This window comes from Mesoplodon densirostris, chromosome 2, assembly GCF_025265405.1.
Source record: "Mesoplodon densirostris isolate mMesDen1 chromosome 2, mMesDen1 primary haplotype, whole genome shotgun sequence".
Taxonomy (NCBI): domain Eukaryota; kingdom Metazoa; phylum Chordata; class Mammalia; order Artiodactyla; family Ziphiidae; genus Mesoplodon; species Mesoplodon densirostris.
In genome coordinates, this window is record NC_082662.1 from 102,707,737 (window position 1) to 102,730,758 (window position 23,022).

General features: G+C 44.3%; 2 protein-coding genes across 3 annotated transcripts in view; both read left to right on the forward strand.

Annotated features, from left to right (window-relative positions):
* Nucleotides 1–14,663, forward strand: part of HIPK1 (homeodomain interacting protein kinase 1) — a 47,253-nt gene extending 32,590 nt beyond the window's left edge. Inside the window, exons 10-16 of one of the 2 annotated variants that reach the window (XM_060090298.1) lie at nucleotides 726–860; nucleotides 3,494–3,636; nucleotides 4,048–4,230; nucleotides 4,723–4,929; nucleotides 6,746–6,987; nucleotides 8,666–8,796; nucleotides 9,889–14,663. In XM_060090298.1, the coding sequence (XP_059946281.1) occupies nucleotides 726–860; nucleotides 3,494–3,636; nucleotides 4,048–4,230; nucleotides 4,723–4,929; nucleotides 6,746–6,987; nucleotides 8,666–8,796; nucleotides 9,889–10,377 (1,530 nt within the window). In that variant the 3' untranslated portion in view covers nucleotides 10,378–14,663. The remainder of the gene's footprint in view (nucleotides 1–725; nucleotides 861–3,493; nucleotides 3,637–4,047; nucleotides 4,231–4,722; nucleotides 4,930–6,745; nucleotides 6,988–8,665; nucleotides 8,797–9,888) is intronic. The other variant, XM_060090299.1, reaches the window with a different exon arrangement.
* A 1,960-nt stretch (nucleotides 14,664–16,623) lies between these two features.
* Nucleotides 16,624–19,437, forward strand: OLFML3 (olfactomedin like 3). The gene is made up of 3 exons (XM_060086577.1): nucleotides 16,624–16,850; nucleotides 17,557–17,842; nucleotides 18,154–19,437. Exons 1-3 carry the CDS (start codon nucleotides 16,737–16,739, stop codon nucleotides 18,972–18,974), a joined length of 1,221 nt encoding a protein of 406 aa, XP_059942560.1. The 5' UTR covers nucleotides 16,624–16,736; the 3' UTR covers nucleotides 18,975–19,437.
* Nucleotides 19,438–23,022: the final 3,585 nt, after the last annotated feature.

A 23,022-nucleotide genomic window follows, 5' to 3' on the forward strand; every position in this document is an offset into this window, starting at 1 on the left:
TAAATATCCAGACTTTGAGAAATTGTCTACTGAGTAAATTTAATTTTGTGGGATGAAGTTATTTTTTTATCTTGATGTTCTTAAAGGTATAGGACACATGTAACAACACTTTGATTCTAAAAGTAAAAGGTTCCCCTTTTGCTCTCTTAGTGTCCCCATTACTCACGCTTTGAGAATTTTATCACAGTTGAGAGGCTGGATTATATCAGGATGCCTCTTCGAGTATTACATTCCTTCATTCCTTGTGTTTAACTAGGCTGTAGAAAGGTTTAAAACATTATCCCTGCCATGCAAAATGCAGCTAAGATGGTCAAGAAACTCATGAAATATTCATATAAGCAACAAACACTATATTTTTAATTCTGTGTATAAATGTTTGTGGCCCATAACACATCGCAAATCTGAAATCCAAAACCCTGATTTTGTGAGTAGGAAGAGGAAGAATTCTTAATACATGCCTTTGTTAACTGAGTTTTTTAGAACTGATCCTCTGAATCCAGCCCAAGAAGGATTCCCATACTTTTTTGCTTTAGGCCATTGACATTTGACCTAGTGGTCCAATCTGTGCGGAGTTGAAGGGGAAAGTTGTGTTTGGTACATGCATTTTAAGTGATATGAAATTACTGCTTATTGTTGGTAATAACTTGGGGGAAATGAAAACCCTTCTGAATCCAGATAACCTGCCTCCATGTTTGTTTCACTCACCTGCCTAATCTACATTTCAGGGAAGCTGTACACCACTAATGGTAGCAACTCTCCACCCTCAAGTAGCCACCATCACACCGCAGTATGCGGTGCCCTTTACTCTGAGCTGCGCAGCCGGCCGGCCGGCGCTGGTTGAACAGACTGCCGCTGTACTGGTAATTCCCCTCACTTGATTGTGTTACTAACGGAGTTTCTTTGGTTTCTTTCTTTTTTTTACTTTTTCCTGTTTGTTTTTGTTCTGTTTTCTTCTGGTTTTCTCATTTTTCAAAAAAAATTTTTTTAACTTAGTCTTTGCAGAGGGCATGGAAGCATGTGCCATCTTGTGGCTGTGTTCTTGCTACATCTTTAATGTCTCATTGTTTTCCTCCCCAACATTTGCTGAAGCACTGTTTGACTCTGATGTTCAGTGTGGCTCTGAAAGGGGTCAGACCCCTTGATTCTTCTTTGCCAGCCTAGTGTGATAAAAGCTCTTGGCGTAGCCTCAGAAGAGCTTCAACACTGTTATCTGTTTCTCTGCCCTATCCTTTACCCTCTGAACCTTGAGAATAAAGGAAATGGCCTTTAGTTTGGCTCTGCTACAGGTACCGGATGGCCAAAATTGGAACTCCTTGGCAAGTTAGCTTCCTTCTTTATTGACTGTTTTAAGCTTCTAAAACTTTTGTGTATGTAGAAATGTTTAAGATGCTCTTACTTTATTTCCTTATTAGTTGACTGTAACTTTCCCTCTATGAACACATGAAGATAACTCTTTGCTACTTATGATCAGTGGCAGCTAATATCTTCCATTTAAACATCTTCCCTTTAGAGCCTTTTTAGATCATATTTCATTTGTTGGTTGAAATCAAAGGTGAACTCGTTTATAGGGGTTTTGGAGAAATTAATTATTTTACAAATAGGTCTTTATACAAAGATGAGAATATGACTGAAAAACTTTATGCAAGAATATCTTTGTTATCAAAAGTCATGGGGAAAATTTATTAAATATAGCAGCAAATATAGTGTGGGTTTTAGAGATAGGAAAACAAACAAATAGGACTTTGAGGTATATTTCAGCATTTGTAACCTTAATAGTGATTTTTGGATGTGTTTGGTTTACTTGGGGGAGTTAGAATTATTTATTTGACATGTGGGATTTTATCATTTAAAATTTAAAATTAGATAAGCATTCGAAAACCTAATTGATACTGTTGACCCCTGATATTTCTCCATCTTTCAGAGTGGCTTTAAATTTCTCTTGTTGTTTCTCAAGGACTCGTGTGAGTGAAAAACACTTTCAGAATACATACTTTAGTTGCTGGAATTTCTTTGGTTTTCAATTTAAGGGTCTTTGTCACCACCAAATTAATTACATCATAAGCATAAGCCCTGAGTGTGAGGGAGTCAGATATATTTCCAACTTGATTGATCCAAGCCACTGGTTTTAACTTGCACACCTATAGTTTTGAGGTTGGGAATGTTAGTTGACACTTCTCCTTTGCTGCTTCTCTTAAGTTTGCACTAGCCATTTGCTAAGCTTTGCATATTTTTGTTCTTCCTCTGTCAAAACAGTTCGTCGCTTGGAACGCCAGATTTCTGCCTCACGTTGAAATGTTATTTCTTGCTTTGTATTAAACTACATGCTTTGTCTTGTGCAGGTGTTGGCTTATGGAAAGACGCATGGTGTGACTTAACATACTTCTCTTATTTTTTGTTTTGTTTTGTTTTGTTTTGTTTTGAATTCTGCTTATGGTAGCAGACATGTTTGCAGTTTCTCTGATTTGAAGGCTTCTTGTTTGGAACCGGTATTTGTAACAAGTGGATCTGTTACTTGCAGAAATATTTTTAAAACAGTGTGTTGATGGCCTTGCAGTTTGGAATTCAAGAAACAGAACCATATGTACCCAAGCATTGTAGGTGATTGTACTGTGGAATTCAGGTTTAAAAAGCAGACTTTCAAATCTGTTCCTATTTTTCTAGGAAATGCCACAATTTCCGTAAGAAGTACAGAAAACATATTTGTTGCTATTTATTGCAAGTGGCATGGCTTGTTAAGAACTACAAACAATGTATTTTCCTTTAGTGATTAGTTTTTATGTCGAGTTATGTTTCTACAAATGATGCATATTTAGGAAACTACTAAGAACAAAATATGGTACTCTCTGCATCTATTTCTTAAATATTTTTCTTATTGCATTTTTTAAAAATGCTACCACATGGCTATAAATGATGAAGTTAGCTTTCTCTTGCTGGCATTAAGCTTGTTTGCCAAAGGATTTTGGCCTTTGGTCATCCACATCTGGCTCCATTTTCCAAGTACTACCCTTTTAAAAAGGAACAATTCTCCTCTTTGTTTTATGGGTTGAATTGACCTGATGTCTTTTATCTGATTGGCACTCAAATTTTTAAATTCCTATTTTTAATCTCAAGGGAGTTGTCTTAACTCTTTCTTGGGATGTTTTTAGACTCTTTGCAAAAATGTTACTCCAGCATTTAACTAGAGCTTACTTCTGAACTTTCAGACTCCTTTACTCTGCAGTATAATAGAAACTCTTAACCACAGGGATCTTCTTTTCTTTAATACCCTGGTGGTCAGGTTATGGAGGTGGCCAAGAGAAGGCAGCGTGTTCTTTTTCCCTGTTCATAAGACTTGTAACCTTGAGCCCCTCTGACCTTTCTTTTTTTAACCTCTGCAAGTTAACAATCTACAAGAAACTTCTTTTAAGATATGAATTTTTCTTTCATCTAAAAAACAGAAGAAAAAGCCAAGAGTGAGTCAAGTCTGGATCTTTTTGTGTTTGTTTCCTTACAGCAGGCTTGGCCTGGAGGAACCCAACAAATTCTCCTGCCTTCAACTTGGCAACAGTTGCCTGGGGTAGCTCTACACAACTCAGTCCAGCCCACTGCAGTGATTCCAGAGGCCATGGGCAGTGGCCAGCAGCTCACAGACTGGAGGCAAGTGCCCTATGTTCCTCTCTGGGAGAATTTACAAGGGCAGATCCCTTAGGGAAGGACCACTTGAGGATTTGGTGAGACAGGAAGAAGGTAAAGGAAAGGAGAGATTTATCTCTGTGTGAAATCCTTGAAGAAAAGAATCCATATCAGGCTAGGAGACAGAGTTATAAGAAAACTTTGAATACAGGAAAACAGTAGGTTCTAAGTTCAGGAATTATTTACTTCAGATTTAAAGAAAGTCTTATGCAATAAGAAACCATACAGTGAAAACCCCTAAAGCCTTATAATCCAGGTGCCCAACTATAATAATAAAACACAGCTTTATTTGGTTGTTTTAATTGCTTTTAGTACCTATTTCGTCCTGACTTCCCAGTGTTTTCAGCATTCATGCTTCTCTTTCTGATGATACAGGAATGCCCACTCTCATGGCAACCAGTACAGCACTATTATGCAGCAGCCATCCTTGCTGACTAACCATGTGACATTGGCCACTGCTCAGCCCCTTAATGTTGGCGTTGCCCATGTTGTCAGACAACAACAATCCAGTTCCCTCCCTTCAAAGAAGAATAAGCAGTCTGCTCCAGTCTCTTCTAAGTAAGTCTCTGTTAGGGCTGATAGTTAAAACTGCCAGTTTGAAAGATATGTCGCCTGGCATTTAGAGTGTTGGAGTATAGACACTTTTGGTATGAGGCAGCAAGAAGCTGCCAAATTGAAAAGAGCTAACCTTCGGGCATGCATACAAAGGTGTTCTGGTTATGCTAATCCTTTCTCTCTGCTGCCACTTTGAATCCAGCCTTCTTTTGGCTGATGCTTTTATTTTTCTGCCCACTTCACAGAGTGAAATTTAACCATGGGGTAAAGGGCATACAAAAATAAAATCTATATTCTAATTTTGGTGTTCTTGTCCTGGAAACCCTGGCTAGAGTGGTTAGTTTATTTTTTATTGGAACTTTTATAGTTAAGTGTATTGGCTTAATGATTTGGTAAGAAGGAATCAAAGAGCAAATTGGAAAGAGTTCTGGGGAGAAGATACCTAGTTTTGGGGACCAAGCACTGAATGATCTTTCTTGTGACCTTTTCCTACAGGTCCTCTCTGGATGTTCTGCCTTCTCAAGTCTATTCTCTGGTTGGGAGCAGCCCCCTCCGTACTACATCTTCTTATAATTCCCTAGTCCCTGTACAAGATCAGCATCAGCCAATCATCATTCCAGATACTCCCAGCCCTCCTGTGAGTGTCATCACTATCCGCAGTGACACTGATGAGGAAGAGGACAACAAATACAAGCCCAATAGGTAAGGCAGGTGAATGGTTCCCTAGCTCTGTGGCTCCTGCCCTTGGTCTTAGTCTGTTGGCTTCACACAAGTGGCTCAATTTTGGCTATGAAAGGAAGGACTAAAAAGGGGTATTTAGGAAGCATGGCCGTGGATGAGTGAGCCAGAACACTCAAGTTTCCATAACTGAGCATTGTCAAGTTTTCTGTAATATTATACAAGTTCATCAGTTAAATCAGTCGTTCAGATACATTAGATGGAAGGTATAGATTACGTTGTCAGGCTATTCTGGCTTGGAATGCACATTATATACTACAGACATGATCCCCTGCCTTTAAGGAACTGTAGAGTCTGAAAACAGATACTGTAACAGAAGCACGTAAAAAATAATTAATTGGAACAAGTTGGTAGATATGAGATTATATGAAATTCGTGTAATTTTTTAATCTGAACAGACCTCTTTGGAAGAGGTAGAACTTTAAGTAGGGCTACCTTCTTTTCCCCCCTCTGCTATATGGTCATTCAGCTTACGAATTTAAGTACCAGATTATTTCCTCTTATCCCAGCACCTTAATCCAAGTCCTTAATTGGGCAGTTAACTAAGAGAGATAGGATACATTTAAGAACTGTGATACAGGGCCTCCCTGGTGGCGCAGTGGTTGAGAGTCCGCCTGCCGATGCAGGGGATACGGGTTCGTGCCCCGGTCTGGGAGGATCCCATGTGCCGCGGAGCGGCTGGGCCCGTGAGCCATGGCCGCTGGGGCTGCGCGTCCGGAGCCTGTGCTCTGCAATGGGAGAGGCCACAACAGTGAGAGGCCCGCATACCGCAAAAAGAAAAAAAAAAAAAAAAAAAGAACTGTGATACACACCTCTCTTGGTGTGAACATAGTCAGTTGCCTTGATTGTTCTGTGTTCTTCTTCATTGCGTTTTTGGTGTTAGGCATATAGAAGAGGCAATAACTCTACTTCTACCTGAGGAGGAAGGATTCATGCATGAAAGTAACTTAGGAGACTTAACAGAGTCATGTGTAAATGAAGTTTAAATGAACTTGAAAGAGTAACTTTAGAATGAAATACTTCAAAAGGGCTATTTACAAATGGTATTTACAAATGGCTATTTACAAATGGTAAATAGACTTGAAACTAAGTTTTGAAAGTGGTTATTGAACTGATTTGGAGAAGAAAAAAGTAAACTTTCCAGTGAAGAAAAGGGGCCTAGTACTGACAAAAATTATATAACCAGCAGGATTGCTTTGACCTGAGGCAAGCCTATTAAAAATTAAGGAAAAGGTGAAGTTAGTAAGGTAGGGATCATTTTGTGCAGAAACTTTTTTTAGAAACACCTATAATGAGAAGTTTGATTAGATACAGTAAAGAACCATTTATAGTCTAGCAGGGTGATATGAAAATAAAGTGGTGTTTGAAGAATACTGGTGAAATAACTGCGAATGGGAATGGCTAAGCGGCAACATAGAATAGTTGCTAGAGGTGTGTACTTTGGAGTCATTCTGTCCTGGATCTGAATCCTGTCTTCACGACTTACCACTTGTGTGACCTTGGTCAAGTTTCTTAATCTCCATCTCCTTCTGCCTCAGTTGCCTTATCTGCAAAACAGGGATAAAGTACCTACTTCATGGAAGTGTTGTGAGGATTCAGTGAGATATGTGTAGAGTGTAAGAATAGTGCCTGATGCATAATAAGCACTCAGAAATTTGTTGCTGCTACTGTTGTTATTATTACTAGCATTATGATTATCATCATTTTTATTATGGGAAGAGACCAGCAAAGAAACATTGCTAAAAGGGGGTTGAATTTTCATGTATTTTCTTCTCCTCAGCTCTGGCCTGAAGGCACGGTCTAATGTCATCAGTTATGTCACTGTCAATGATTCTCCAGACTCTGACTCTTCCTTGAGCAGCCCATATTCCACTGATACCCTGAGTGCTCTCCGGGGTAATAGTGGACCCCTTCCGGAGGGTCCCGGCAGAGTCGTGGGGGATGGCACTGGCACCCGCACCATCATTGTACCTCCACTGAAAACTCAGCTTGGTGACTGCACTGTAGCAACCCAGGCCTCAGGTGAGTTTCTTCACAGCTGGAGTTGAATGCTCCTTTGATGTGTGTATCTTTAGTATTTTGCTATAATCTATTTTTGCCAATGGTACAGACCAGTGGCATAAATTTTTCCTAAAAATTGCCTAGTTCAGAAATCAGTTCCTTGTGATGTGAAATTATTTTGGGCCATCAGTTTATCTTCCTGTGTTTATTTTGCTTGGATCAATATAAAAGTGAGTTTGTAGATACAGTAATACACTCACTGTTGATGGGAAAAGGTAGATACGACTTTTGTTAGATGGCAGGGAGAATTAACAGGCAGGTTTTTTTGCCACAGGTGATTCAGATTTGACAATCCAGAAATGAACGGGAACTGATAATATTAAAAGTGATTGCAAAAGTTTTTTTGGAAAACAATATGTACTTTAGGTCTTTTCTTGCCCAGTGGCATAGCAATGATGCTTTTGTGGGTTGTATTATCAACCAAATTACCTCCATCTATTTTGCTTTGTGAGATGCTGGTTTTAGGTTCCCTGGTTCATTTATTGGGTAATGAAATGCTAACTGCAGTAACAAGTCCCGGTTTTCGTGGCTTAACATAATAGAAATTTATTTCTTAGTCATGAGTTCCCAGTGCAAGAGCTCCTGGTTGGTAGGCCTGGCAGCGAGTTAAGGATCAGAGCCTTGGAATCCTCGGCATCCAGTCAGAAGGAGAAGGAAAGTATGGAGGAGGCACACACAGTTTTTAACCTCTTTAGCCCCGGAAATAGTGAAAACTCATCACATGGCCCCACCTAGAGGCAAGGGGGCCCAGAAAAATGTAGTCCTTGTCTAGGCAGCTCTTTTCCAGTGGCAACTCTATACACCAAAGGCAAGGACTGTGAAATTTTGGCATCGATATAGCCATCTCTTCGTACTTCTATAAATTAGTGTTTTACCATGAATTATAATACTGCCGAAGACATAAACAGTGTTCTAGTTTGAGGGTGACGTGTGGTTCTCCTCCTGAGAAGTAGACAACTGTCCATTGCAGACAGGGCAAAACTTCCTGATGCCAGGCTACTGAGAAACATTATTAGGAGCTCTGTCCACTATTGGGTCCAAAGAAAATAGGTTGCTCCACAAGTCACTGAATAAATGCTCCAGTTTTCCTAGTGGGACCACAGAAGGAAGCAAAATTTTGAAAATTGATCGTGCTTATATTCAGCTGCACTTTCTGCAGTTTCTTAGAATTTGAAGACAGTGAATGCCCAAGAAGATATAATCTTGTCTTCCTTTAAACCCCTTTGACACCTAAATGTTCCTAAATATTACCAATATCTTACTCAGCTTCACATTGTCATTTCTGTACTTGTTTAATCCCTTCCTACATAAACTCTAGGCTCCTTGAGAGCAGGGACCGTGTCTTACTTGTGTTTATATTTCTAATAGTACCTTTCACATTACTGGAGATTAGATAATATTTACTGAAGTGAACCTTTTAAAGATCTTTATGGAGCTTTGTAGAAAAACAGAAAAGAAATGGATAATACAGTTTTTGTTCTTCTAGTGTAAATGTAATTGAGGAAATAAGATACACATGAAACCTTAACTCTTACAAACCTCATACAAACATGGACTGATTAATATGATGCCATCTGAGGTTTAGCTCAGTGATACTGAGTCCGTGTCTGCTCATAACTAAAGCCTGACCCTTTCTTAGGTCTCCTGAGCAGTAAGACCAAGCCAGTGGCTTCAGTGAGCGGGCAGTCATCTGGATGCTGTATCACCCCCACAGGATATCGAGCTCAGCGCGGGGGGACCAGCGCAGCACAGCCACTCAACCTTAGCCAGGTAAGCACTAGGGGCTGCTGCCTTCTGTTTGGGGCCCCCGCTATTGTTACTCCCTGGAGAACCCTGCTTCTGGCTGGACTGCTGAATAAAGCCAAATGAAGCCCCTTTTGTGTCAAACAATTTGGTGTTCCATGGCCTGTGTCATATCTGTATGTGCTGTGTCTCTTCATTCCCTCTGTAAATGTGTTCAGAATGTACATTCCAGGTTTTCCATCAGACCTCCCTAGTCTATCCTGGAAGATTAGAGAAATGTGTGGAATTTAGAAAGTGCTTAGGATGCTTTAGTTCTTGCCTGGTTCTGCACCACCACATGCATTGAGACCAGATTCTCTTTCTTTATCTCCTGGGTCATAAATAACCTGAGCCTTACACTGTTTACTTGAAGCAAGAGACAGTGAAAAAGCTTTCTGGATACTTAATCAACTGGTTCTAGTCTTACATGGTGCTTGAGTCTGGGATTTGGGGCTTTTTTCTCCCCATCTGATCCTCTGATGGGGTGGGGAGGGTCACTATTCTATTTGTGTTCACTTTTTCCTCAGCTGAAATTCTGGTGCTTGTATGATGTCTACTAGTAGTGAGAAAGTGTAAATATGAGGGTATAATTGTGTGGTTGTGCTGTGTGTGTGAGAGAGAGTGAGCACATGCAAGTGCAAATTCGAGTTAGGGCATGTGTCTTGGGCTCCACAACTCAAGAGGGATATGAAGGGATATGAAGAACTTAGAGGAGAGCAAGAGAAAACAATGGCAAAGGAAGAAAGGTTAGGAAAAATTCAGTCACTGACGCCAGAATAGGGCGAATTGAGTCGACAGTTATTTACTTGCAGGAGTGAGTAACCCTATGAACTCTTGATTTCCCCCTTTCCTCTGTCATACTTGAGAGCAGACTGCTGCTGTCTGGGCTGGGTTAGGGTCTATTCTGCCAGGAGGCAGAGGGATGGATGGCTCACTTCTGACAGCATTGTTAGTCTGGGAGATTCTATGCTATGGCAGCCCAGAAGCAGTATGAGTTAGAGCCTCAACTCTCAAATTGGCCTTTGGTGCCCTGAGCCAGGGTGACCTCAAGATTCCTCACTCCCTTCTTCCTCCTTCCAGAACCAGCAGTCATCGTCAGCTCCAACCTCGCAGGAGAGAAGCAGCAACCCTGCCCCCCGCAGGCAGCAGGCGTTTGTGACCCCACTCTCCCAAGCCCCTTACGCCTTCCAGCATGGCAGCCCACTACATTCGACCGGGCACCCACACCTGGCCCCAGCCCCTGCTCACCTGCCAAGCCAGCCTCACCTGTATACGTATGCTGCCCCCACTTCTGCTGCTGCATTGGGCTCCACCAGCTCCATTGCTCATCTCTTCTCCCCGCAGGGCTCCTCAAGGCATGCTGCAGCGTATACCACCCACCCTAGCACTCTGGTGCACCAGGTCCCTGTCAGTGTTGGGCCCAGTCTCCTCACTTCTGCCAGCGTGGCCCCTGCTCAGTACCAACACCAATTTGCCACCCAGTCTTACATTGGGTCTTCCCGAGGCTCAACCATTTACACTGGATACCCACTGAGCCCTACCAAGATCAGCCAGTATTCTTACTTGTAGTTGGTGAGTGTGAGGGAGGAGGGGTCAGAGTTCTCAATGGGCTGTGATGAGCTCCTCCCTCACCCTCTCCTGAAACTCCTTAGCCAGCAACTTGCTCTGCAGGGGCCCACTGAAGCAGAAGGCTTTTCTCTGGGGAACCTGTCTCAGTGTTGACTGCATTGTTGTAGTCTCCCAAAGTCTGCCCTATTTTTTAATTCTTTATTTTTGTGACAGCATTTTTGGTATTTGGAAGAGTTCAGATGCCCATCGTCTGCAGTTACCAAGGAAGAGAGATCATTCTGAAGTTAACCTTTGAAAAATATTTTCTCTCTCTGACTTGATTTCTATAAATGCTTTTAAAAAACAAGTGAAGTTCCTCTTTAATTTAACTTTATTTTATTGTAATTGCTGGTCAGAGGGAAAATGCTGATAGAAGAACTTGAAATCTGGTAACAAGAAAAGAAAAATCATTACTTTCTGCTTGTTTAAAAACCAAGACTTAATTGCTTATCTTAAGAGCAGCTTGCACAAGTCTGTATTTTACTATCTCGCATTTCTCCTCAAAATTTTACCTTTGCTAATGGGACATTTAAGCTTACAGTGTTTTAATTTTGTTTTCATGTCATGTTATATTTAGTGGGAAATTGTTATTTTTGCAAAATTGGTTACATACTACTCTCTGTTACTGTTGGGATTCTCTCAGTTGCTCCTGTGTTTATTATTAAAGTAGTGTTAAAAAGGCAGCTCACCATTTGCTGGTAATTTAGGGTGAGAGAATCCATACCTACCGTGAAAGCACCAGGTATTCTTTCTAAATGAAGCCCTGTGCATTCTTTTTAAATTATTTTTAAAAAGTCCTTCTCTCTGATTTAGCTTAAATTTTATTATTGGAAAAGCCATTAAGGTGGTTATTATTGTATGGTGGTAGTTGTTTTATTATATGCAAAATCTCTTTGTATTATGCGATACTGGCATTGATGAGCTTTGCCTAAAGGTTGTTGGCATTGATGAGCTTTGCCTGAATAGTAGTATGAATTTTGAATAATACACCTCTTTCTCTCTTTGCCTCAGCTCTCCCTTCATTCTATGTGATTTATTTGGGGAGAAAGCTAAAGGATCTGAAACCAGATAAGAAACGTTGTGTATAGCTTTTATACTTTAAAGTAGCTTTCTTTGTATGCCAGCAGCAAATTGAATGCTCTCTTATTAAGACTTATATAATAAGTGCATGTAGGAATTGCAAAAAATATTTTAAAAATTTATTACTGAATTTAAAAATATTTTAGAAGTTTTGTAATGGTGGTGTTTTAATATTTTGCATAATTAAATATGTACATATTGATTAGAAGAATATAACAAGCAATTTTTCCTGCTAACCCAAAATGTTATTTGTAATCAGATGTGTAGTGATTACACTTGAATTGTGTATTTAGTGTGTTTCTGATCCTCCAGTGTTACCCCGGAGATGGAATTGATGTCTCCATTGTATTTAAACCAAAATGAACTGATACTTGTTGGAATGTATGTGAACTAATTGCAATTATATTAGAGCATATTACTGTAGTGCTGAGTGAGCAGGGGCATTGCCTGCAAGGAGAGGAGACCCTTGGAATTGTTTTGCACAGGTGTGTCTGGTGAGGAGTTGTTCAGTGTGTGTCTCTTCCTTCCCTTTCTCCTCCTTCCCTTATTGTAGTGCCTTATATGATAATGTAGTGGTTAATAGAGTTTACAGTGAGCTTGCCTTAGGACGGACCAGCAAGCCCCCGTGGACCCTAAGCTGTTCACTGGGATTTATCAGAACAGGATTAATAGCTGTGTTGTGTATATGCATTGTTCTCAGTTTCCCTGCCGACACTGAAAAATAAAAACAGCAGCTTCTCTTTTTTACCGCCACCTCTACCCCTTTCCATTTTGGATTCTCAGCCGAATTCTCACAGAAGCATTTTCCCCATGTGGCTCTCTCACTGTGCATTGCTACCTTGCTTCTTTGAGAATTCGGGAAGCAGGTGAGAGGAGTCAAGCCAATATTAAATATGCATTTTTTTCTTTCTTCTTTCTTTTTTTTTAAGTATGTGCAATCACTTTTAGATGATTTATTTTTTCCTTTTCCCATGTGGCAGTCCTTCCTGCAAATAGTTGATATTCCTAGTAAAATATTTGCTTGTTGAAAAAAACATGTAACAGATGTGTTTATACCAAAGAGCCTGTTGTATTGCTTCCCACATCCCCAATACTATGAGGAGGAGTTTTGTGAAGCCACTGGTGACAGGGAACTCAAAGAAAGGTTTCTTAGCTGGTGAAGAATATTTAGAAGGAACCAAAGCCTGTTGAGCCATCGGGCTTTTGAGGTTTCTTTTTAACAACTTGTGTATTCTTGGGGCCCTTCAAACTGTGAAAGTGTCCTTGTACTCTCAGCTCCTACACGGATCTGGGTCAAGTAGAGAGTACTGGGGATGGCAAAGTTCCTGCCCATTAAAGGTTTGGGGGAAGAAGGTTAACCCTAAGATGTAGACATGTTCCATCTGAACTGAAAATTACGTATTTGAGGGATAAGTCTAGGACTGGTTCTTTGTAGAGATGGTGTCAAGGAGGTGCAGGATGGAGATGGGAGATTTCATGGAGCCTGGTCGGCAAGCTCTGTACCAGGTTGAACACCGAGGAGCTGTCAAGGTATTTGGAATTTCTTCATTGTAAGGAGGAAGGGCTTTCAAGATGGGGCAGATAGTCAGTACAGCCTACCAGGAACATGTTGGTGTTTTCTACTTTTTTCTTTTTTAGCATTATTTTGGGTTTTCAGCACTATATTGGTCAAGATACCCAAGCAGTTTGTATAGTTTCTGTCACTAGTGTTATACAGTTTTCTGGTCAGCGTGTGCAATCTTTGTGTCTCTTTTTGCCAAGCGCATTCTCATTTACTTGCTCAAAGGCAGATCTAGTTTCTAATGGAAATATTTTTTGTTCCTTATCTTTACAAGGGATAAGATTTGTTGTTTTTGTAAGAAATGAGATGCAGGAAAAAAACACTCCACTCCTGCGCACCCTACCCCCCACCCCCAGTCCAATAAGTGGATACCACTTAAGATAGACGTCTTCACGGGGAGAAGACAATACCAAGAGCTTATATTGTTACCATAATCACCTTACTAGCAGTGTGTGGCTTTAAGAATTTTAGAGATCTTCAGTCTTAGTTTTGCAAATTGGCATTTCAGATTTACCAAGATAAAAATCCACCTGTGTCTGCTGAATGTGTATGTGCTCAGTGTGGCTTTAGATTCTGTCTCTGGGGCTTAACATTGCTGGCCCTGACAGGATGGGGGAAGCTCCAAGAATAAAGTGAGCAGCTGGCCCAGGTCACAGTGGCCTGACCTCAGACCAGCTTAAGGCTTTAAGTCCTGTCAGAACTTGTATTTCCAGCTTCTCCCCTTCAGGGTGAGAGAGAAAATGGGAAGGGTTAGGTACAGCCACTCTAGGCTCATCAGGACACTTGATCACTCCGGAGTTTTTAGTATCTTCCAGGAAGTGATACTATGGTCAGTGCTCAGCTAAAATCCCAGCCCCAGGAATGAGAACTCCATTTAAACAGTTCTGACCATCCATCCATCCTCCACTAGAGGGGCTAAACTTGACTGCCCTTAGCCAGGCAAGCGCAGTAGTGTGTGTTTTATTCAGCATTATTATGCAAAAACCCACTGTTTAGGATGGTTTGTTTTAGGATAGGAAATTGCCTCTCAGTGACAGGAATGACCCAAGCCTGCTTCCTGTTTCAATTTTTTTTTTAACTGATGGATGGTGCAGCATGTCTACATGGTTGTTTGTTGCTAAACTTTATATAATATGTGGTTTTGATTCAGCCTGAAAAATAATCTCACTACATGTAGCAGTACATTTTATGTACATTATATGTAACGTTAGTACTTCTGCTTTGAATCCTTGATATTGCAATGGAATTCCAAGTTTATTAAATGTATTTGATATGCTAGTTATTGTGTGCGATTTAAACTTTTTTTGCTTTCTCCCTTTTCTGGTTGTGCGCTTCCTTTTATGACAAGCCTCTAGAAACAGTTTCTGAGAATTACTGAGCTATGTTTGTAATGCAGATGTACTTAGGGAGTATGTAAAATAATCATTTTAACAAAAAGAAATAGATATTTAAAATTTAATACTAACTACGGGAAAAGGGTCCATTGTGTAAAAACATAGTTTATCTTTGGATTCAATGTTTGTCTTTGGTTTTACAAAGTAGCTTGTATTTTCAGTATTTTCTACATAATATGGTAAAATGTAGAGCAATTGCAATGCATCAATAAAATGGGTAAATTTTCTGATTCACGTGGCTGTTTATTCTTATAGGGGTACAAAGGGGATCAACAATTGGCATCTTTGGAGTGGCTAAATACATTGCACCTGAACGCCAGTAGAGTGTTAGAGACAACTTCATTCTTCATACAAATCTCTGCACCAGAAATAAACAGGGGTCGGTAGGGAATACTTCCCAAGAATGGAGTGTCCAGGGCCCTAACTTAAGATCGTCTAGATCTGGCCCTTTGAAAGATGCAGAAACTTCTGAGACAGGCTAATTAAACTTTGCTTCCTAGCATGTTCCACCAAACATCTAAAGTACCAGAATGCAAATAAGAATAACCACAAGACGATGCTATTTCCCCCTCCTTTCAGATAGCTGCACTGTTAGAAGAATCGTTTTTTTTTTTTCTTTTTATAGCATCTTTGTTGGAGTATAATTGCTTTACAATGGTGTGTTAGTTTCTGCTTTATAACGAGGTGAATCAGCTATACATATACATATATGCCCATATCTCCTCCCTCTTGCGTCTCCCTCCTACCCTCCCTATCCCACCCCTCTAGGTGGTCACGTCTCCCTGTGCTACACGGCTGCTTTCCACTAGCTGGCTATTTTACATTTGGTAGTGTGTATATGTCCATGCCACTCTCTTACTTCATCCCAGCTTACCTTTCCCCCTCCCCATGTCCTCAAGTCCAAGGAATAGTTTTTTTTCTTTTTTTAGAGGAGGACTTTGGCTCAGATTTCTCTTAAGTGAGTGATTAAAGTAAAATTTCTCCTGATAAAGAATTAGAGATTTGTCTAGATTCATCACTGCGGGGCTCTGAATAAATGCTATGCTCATTTGACTTCTTTTGACGCATGTGTTTCAGGACAAGTCTTACAGTGGCCATTAATATTATTTTTGGGCTCCTGTAGTCATCGTTGGGATATGGAAATGAGAAACATTTAGAAACACCCTTTTGGGCCATAACCAAGAGAAGTTATCAATAGTCTGTTCTCTCCCATTAGTAGGGAAGTCAGAGTACATTTATTTTGATTTAGACTGCAACATATATATTTTTCAGATTTTTTTTTCCTAAATAAAGGAATGTAAAATTAGTGTGAATTCACTGGACACTCCCCAGTTTGGGTAAGAGAATATGCCTAGAAGCTTTCAGGCAAAGGAAGACTGTATATAGAAAGACTGCAGTCAGTCTCACTTCCAGATAATCAAGAATTAATTTACTAATTTCTCAATGACCTGTTTTGGGTTTTTTGGTTTTTGTTTTTTAGTTTTAATCTCAGATACATTCTCTTTCTTAGGCTAAATCAGAGAGAGATTGGGATAGCCCCATAAGTAATTGGATAGTCCGTAGGGAAAGCTGCATTTTAATCATGAAGACCCTTGTAAATTCAATCTACTTGGCTTGCTTTGCGGGAAATTTTCCACTGGACGTGAACTTGGTTTCCCTATTAATTCTGAGATGACACCAGGTGCTTAGCACAAGATGGCGCCAGTGAGCTGTAGAAGAAGGTACTACAGACTAGACCACTGTGGCCTTTTTTCCCACCCCTTCCCCTCAAACCTCATCTCCCCTGCTTCCAGCTTCCACTAAAGGCAGAAAACAATCCATGCTGTTATTGCTGGGAAAGGAAAGGATTTACGAAGGATGGTTCTTAAGTCAGCATTGGAAGCATTCTAAAGCAGGAATAGAGTTTGCTGGGTTTCCTCCGGAGCCTCTTGCCTCCCCCTGCTAGCTCCTTTTCCTGGGTGACTGCCCAGAAGGCCTTTGCCCTAGGATTTCCAATCTCCTTCTCCTCTCCTGGGGAGCCCACGGCCTAGGCGGGAGGCGGTTAAGCCTTCTGGCTGCTCTGCAATAGGGCCATCTGTGTTTGATCAATCCAAGCGGAAAGGAGGGGGTGGGGCCTGTAAAGAGACTGAAAGCATTCCAGAGTAGTGAGAGAGCCCTGAGATCCTGCAAGAGAGAAGGCACCGCCCCCAGCCCGGCCTCCAAAGCTAACCCGCCGGCCTGAGTGGAAGAGGCCGTGTGCACACGACTACACACTTGGTCTGCCCTGGCCCTACTCTCCCGTAGCCATGGGGCCCTGCACCCCGCTCCTTATCTTGTTCCTTTTGTCTTGGTCGGGACCCCTTCGAGGACAGCAGCACCACCTTGTGGAGTATATGGAACGCCGACTAGCTGCCTTAGAGGTAGGTGTCTCCTTTCTCTTCTGGCCCAGCCTGGAAGGATTCCACATCTCCTGTTGATTCACCCAGTTTGTCAGGGATGTGGGGTTGACAAATTAGGGCTCTTGTAAGAACCTACAGAAAACTCCATCTTTTAATAAGAGGATCCTCAAAATTGTAAGTCCTCCTCTTTCCCCACATACATAAAGCAATTCCAAAGCAAATAGACCTTTGTGTTTCACCCCTGGGATTAGATGGGATAAGGGAATAGAGTGGAAATGAGAGCTAGAATTGTGGGGATGCATCTCAGGACGAGCTGATGATTCTATTAAAAGTTGGAAGTTCTCAGAGAATCTGTAACTTTCTGCCTTTTTAACAGCTTGGAGTCTGTATCATCCTAATTCCCAAGAGGAGGATCGTATAATGGAGCAGAGATCCCTTCTCACCCTCATGCACTTAGACTGCCCTAGAGGCTCAAGGGAAGTCAGTGGCACTGCTCACAGCATGGCCGGAGGATGCAGAGTCGGGATTGGGGCCTAGACGGATCTTAGCTGAGCTCTTTGCACATTTTAGCACCTTGAACATTTGGTTTTCTCTCTGTGGAGGTTGAAGGGGACGCTGATGCCTGGCTGAGTTTTGCTTTTTCCCATTCCTGACTCCCTGGCTGGGCCTCTCCCTGCCTGGGAGTTGTAACCCTCCGGCCCTCCTTCCTGCTGCCCCATCCCTTTAGGAACGGCTGGCCCAGTGCCAGGACCAGAGCAGTCGGCACACTGCTGAGCTGCGGGATTTCAAGAACAAGATGCTGCCGCTGTTGGAGGTGGCCGAGAAGGAGCGGGAGGCACTCAGAACTGAGGCTGACACCATCTCGGGGAGAGTGGACCGTCTGGAGCGGGAGGTGGACTATCTGGAGACTCAGAACCCAGCCCTACCCTGTGTAGAGGTTGATGAGAAGGTGACTGGAGGCCCTGGGGCCAAAGGCAAGGGCAGAAGAAATGAGAAGTACGATATGGTGACAGGTAAGCAATCTGAAACAGACCCCCGTATTCTTCCTTGGTTCTTTCCCTTTTTTCTCCTTATCCCAGTCCATTTGGCTCTATCTTCTAGAATCTGTTTTAGGGACATCTCTGTACTCTCAGGTTCATTAAGGAGAGTTTCTGGGGACCCAGGGCTCTGTGGTGCTCTTTTTCCCAATCCTCCATGAGAGTGGAGGCGTCCACTGGGCAAAGGCCCACTGTTCTCCAAATAGCCCACCCTGGGGAGTTCCTGCAGTGAGCATCTAACTCTTGCCTGTTTTTCCTTGTCCTGTGCTTTTCTCCTTTCCCACCAGACTGTGGCTACACAATCTCTCAGGTGAGATCAATGAAGATCCTGAAGCGGTTTGGTGGCCCAGCTGGTCTGTGGACCAAGGATCCACTGGGGCCAGCAGAGAAGATCTACGTGTTAGATGGGACCCAGAATGACACAGCCTTTGTCTTCCCAAGGCTGCGTGACTTCACCCTTGCCATGGCTGCCCGGAAAGCTTCCCGAGTCCGGGTGCCCTTCCCCTGGGTAGGCACAGGCCAGCTGGTATATGGTGGCTTTCTTTACTATGCCCGGAGGCCCCCTGGAGGACCTGGAGGGGGCGGTGAGTTGGAGAACACTTTGCAGCTCATCAAATTCCACCTGGCAAACCGAACAGTGGTGGACAGTTCAGTGTTCCCAGCAGAGGGTTTGATCCCCCCGTACGGGCTGACGGCAGACACGTACATAGACCTGGCGGCTGATGAGGAGGGCCTTTGGGCTGTCTATGCCACCCGGGAGGACGACAGGCACTTGTGTCTGGCCAAGTTAGACCCGCAGACACTGGACACAGAGCAGCAGTGGGACACACCCTGTCCCAGAGAGAACGCTGAGGCCGCCTTTGTCATCTGTGGGACCCTATACGTTGTTTATAATACCCGCCCTGCCAGTCGGGCCCGCATCCAGTGCTCCTTTGACGCCAGTGGCACACTGACCCCTGAAAGGGCAGCACTCCCTTATTTCCCCCGCCGATATGGTGCCCACGCCAGCCTCCGCTATAACCCCCGAGAGCGCCAGCTTTATGCCTGGGATGATGGCTACCAGATTGTCTATAAGCTGGAGATGAGGAAGAAAGAGGAAGAAGTTTGAGGGAGCTAGTCTTGTTTTTTGAATCTCTTTCACCTCCATACATTTATATCCCGACTAAATTTCCTGCTCGTCATTCCGGGCAAGTTGTGATTCACATCTCATATTTTCAGCCAATGGAAGCCAAATTCTCATTGCCCCTTCATTTCACATGGGACTCCAGATCTCGAGGAATCCTTTTAGAGCTAAAAGAGAGAAAGCCCTAAATGTTCACTCCTCTCTTGCCCCATGACAACAGATTTCAGGCCGGTGAAAGATGAGCCAGTTCCAGAGCTCTGACCCTTATACATATGGGGGCAACCCCAGTGAACAGGCAACAGAATATTTCTTGCCTCAGTGCGAGTCAGGGGAGAGAGGGCTAGGAGGAGATGTTAGACTCTGCTCTCTCTCCCTTCTCCCTTCAGTGCCCTAGAGGATGGGACTCGTTCTGTACTGCAGCGTTTTGCATTAAAAGGAAAATCCACTGCTCCTTGCCTGTGTTTGTTTGGGGTAGCCCTCAGATCAGATTTCTCCCCGTGATCGTCCATCTTCTCTGCCCCATCCCCGCCCCTTAAGCTGCATTAGGGACTTGGCTGGGCTCCCTTGCCGAGCGAGAGGGGCTTCTCCAGTTTCAGACTTCACTGGGAGGTGCCTGGGGAGGCGGCAGAATCCCAGCACTTCCAGAGGCTGGGGCGAAAGCCCCTGGTGCCCACCGTCCTCCGCAGCAGCCCTCCCAGAACCACCAGCAGCACCGCGCCTCCGGCCGCGAGACTGGGGCCCAGGGGCACAGCTTCCAATTCCAATTCTCCGAGGTTTTGATGCAGACAATGGGTTTTAGTCACACTGAAGTCGAATGTGGAAACCAGAGCCCTGAATGCGTGTGGGTTCTGTAAGAACTTTAAGTCTCACCCATGAAGTGGACTCTGCCCCCAGGACCGAACCCCATTCCCATCTCCAGCATCAAGCTCATCACCAGGGCCAGGTTGCACAATCGCGCTTGGTCTGAACCGCTCTGATTTTCCTGCTGCCACGGTGTCTGTGGTTTGGGCGAGGAGGAGGGGCAGTGACCACGTCCCAGATGTTAGTCTTACCAGTTTCCCAACACATTCCTCCCACCACCCTCCTCACCCCCACATACCTACCCCAGTCCTGGAACCTGGCTGAAGTCTGTCCAGAAGTCCTGGAAACTTAACCCTTTCCTGCCTAGCACTCTGGCCTCTGGGCTGCAATTGCAGAAGGCCATCTGGGGAAGGGAGAAGGGAGAAAGAACAGGCGGAGACCCCGGTTTCGGACTCCAGTCTCTAGGCATCTGCTGAGCTCTGTACCAGGCCCCACTCCAGCCTCATCCTCATGTCCAACACTCCGGAGCAAGGCCATCTGATGGACAAGATCCACTGCTTAGACCGTGAAGTTGACCTCAAGCAGCCCTGGGAGTCCTCCTGGTTATTTACCCCTTGGGGGGGAGGGGAAAGGGACCCGGTCTTCTCCCCCCCACCCCCTCCCCCACCCCCAGGGTAGGGTAGATCAGTCAGGACCCCGTGATCCTCCTTTTGTCTTCTTCTCTTCCCTCCCCAGGCAGAGCTGCTCCTGACGTAGGTTGGCGACGCAGGGGAAATGAAAGGCAGTGAAGCGCCTCACAAAGGCGCTATTGTGGGGAGCCTGGGCGGGTGGAGGCTCGCTCCCATTCAGTTCTCTCTAATATGGGGCCGGCAGCAGTAATCACCGCCTGTCAGCCCACAGAGGGGTCTGCCCACGGAACATCTGGCTCAGCTCTAGCAGCGCGTGGTTCGCTGAGGAGGGTGTGGAGGAGGGAGGGAGTTCTCAGTGGAGGCCTGGGCAAGAGGGGGCCAGGCCCCCAGGAGGGGTGTGTGGGGACGTGCACACATGGGGGGGCTCGTCTCCTTAGTGTGACACCGCTGTGTCAGAGGGTGAGGCCCCGCCTGTAGAGGCATCTTGATCCAGCACCAATTGCCAGAAACGGCTTGTTGACGACCCTGAGGAGGGAATAGCTTGGAGTCTCTGTGTGTAGATGATGTCAGTGTGAGGAGTGAGTCCCAACACCGGGTCCTTCCACCTCACAACGTGTGTGCCTGTCTTTGTGGCATCTTTTTTTCCCTGGTTCCTCAACGAGGGAAGACGCAGCTTTTTTTTTTTCTTTTTTTCCCTGGTTCCTCAACGAGGGAAGATGCAGCTTGTTTTTTTTTTTTTTTTTCTTGCTTAAAACTTCTTTGGAAAAGTTCACTCAGACTTTTCTGAAAGGGCAGAAATCTCTGGGGCCTTGTCACTTACTACTTTTTCCTTTTTGTTTTTTCTTTTTTTGGCTTGTGTACAATAGCTAGTGCTATTTTGGAAGCGTTTTAGAAGGTGAGTGGAACTGTGTGGGCAGATCCAGTGAACTGTCCAAATTCATTAAGCTTAAATTATCTGCTGCTCAAGGAGAGAGCCTCCGTGGCTGAATCGTGTCATCAAAAAGCAGCCTCACTGCTCCTTCTCAGACCCTCCATAACATGTCACTTGACAGAAACAGGTATGACCTCTGGTTTGAGTTGACAGTGGGAAGACAGTGGGAAGCAGAGACCCTATGGGGTAAAAAGGCGCTAAGAGTCCGAAGAGAAGTTCCACGTGTGCCCCCAACACCTGGCCCTAAGACAGTAAAAGCCAGGGATGGGGTTGTAGGCATAGCGTCAAGAAGCAGGAAGGGCCGCTGCTGTGGGGACAGCTGTCTGCCAGACCTTTGGTCCAGGCACTGCCTCTCTGTCACAAGGCAGGGTTGAGAGGGCTCCCTTTACCCCTACTCTGCCCTCAGAACTCCCCACCCTGCCTTCCCAGCCCTCCTGTTTTGTTCTCAATATCCTTTCCTCCCTGGTGCTGGTCTTTGTGTCTGCTCGTGAGAGGAAGGAACGCGCTCACCTTGTCATTTTCATCAGGGAACCAGAGCCAAATGTTGTCAGAGCCCCAGATGGTGGCGGAGGGAGAGGGCAGAGATACATAAGGAACGAAGTTGTTGATTCCGCGGTCAGTGCTTCCTCTGGAATCGGGCTCTGAGCTAAACAGGAACCAGAGGCCTCTGCCTCTTCCTCCTCCTCCAGCCTCAGATTTTCTGGATTCCTTCTCATTCCTCTCCTTGTACAGGTGCCCTTCCCCGAGACGCCTGGAAGCATCCCCTTCTACTGCTCCACATTGCCCTACCTGCTTTAGGTCAAAACGTGCCCATTTTGAGAGCTCTTGAGACTGTTCTGGTGTTTCTCCCAGCCTGCAGGATGGGTCTCTTGAGCCTCTCTGTGGCTGCCTCGGCAGTGCGGTCTCTGCTCCAGGAGGGCTGTTTCCGTCCTTCAGCCAGAGGGCAGGGGCCGTCCTTCCGCCCTTTGCCCCTCTCTGCAGCTGCAGCCTCTCTTTCTCCTCTGCCCCAGCAGCCTGGACGCGTCTTCCTTTGCTACCTCCAGCCACCAAGGCTGGTAAGCTTTCCTCTGCCTGCTCTTTTACTTCTGCTCTCACAATGCAGAGCTTAAAAGATTAAATCTTTATTTATGGATTTAATAACTCCACAGAAGAATTATAAATGTGGAAGCCAGTGTATTCCTTTAAAGGGCAGAATGAGAAGGTAAAAACGAAGACCTCTCAGCACCCTCTCTCCAGAACATGGGTCTGACAATATCTGGAGTTGGACACATCTCCAGAACACTCCAGCCTGACCTCTGGGGTCATGACCTCCAGCTTCCCCAGCTCCACCTTCTCTGAGAATGGACAGCCTTCCTTCCCATCCATAGCCGTGTGGCCCAAGGGGAACAACTCAGATTCTCTCTCCTGGGGATTGAGAATTGCAGATCAGAGATGTTAGGTCTGAGAGAGTGTCTGGAAGCATCTTTTGCCCTGCTACGGAGAGACAGTGAGAGCCAGACTGCAGAGGGAAAAGAATGAGGAGACACCAGACAGAAGCAGAGACAGGAGAGGAGTGAGGGGTGACTGATTAGGGCCAGTGTGCATGTCTCATCTCAAACCAGCTCTCCTGTGGTCCCAGTACATTGCTAGCCCTTGGGTTCTACAAAATGCCTGAATCCTTAAACTAAATACT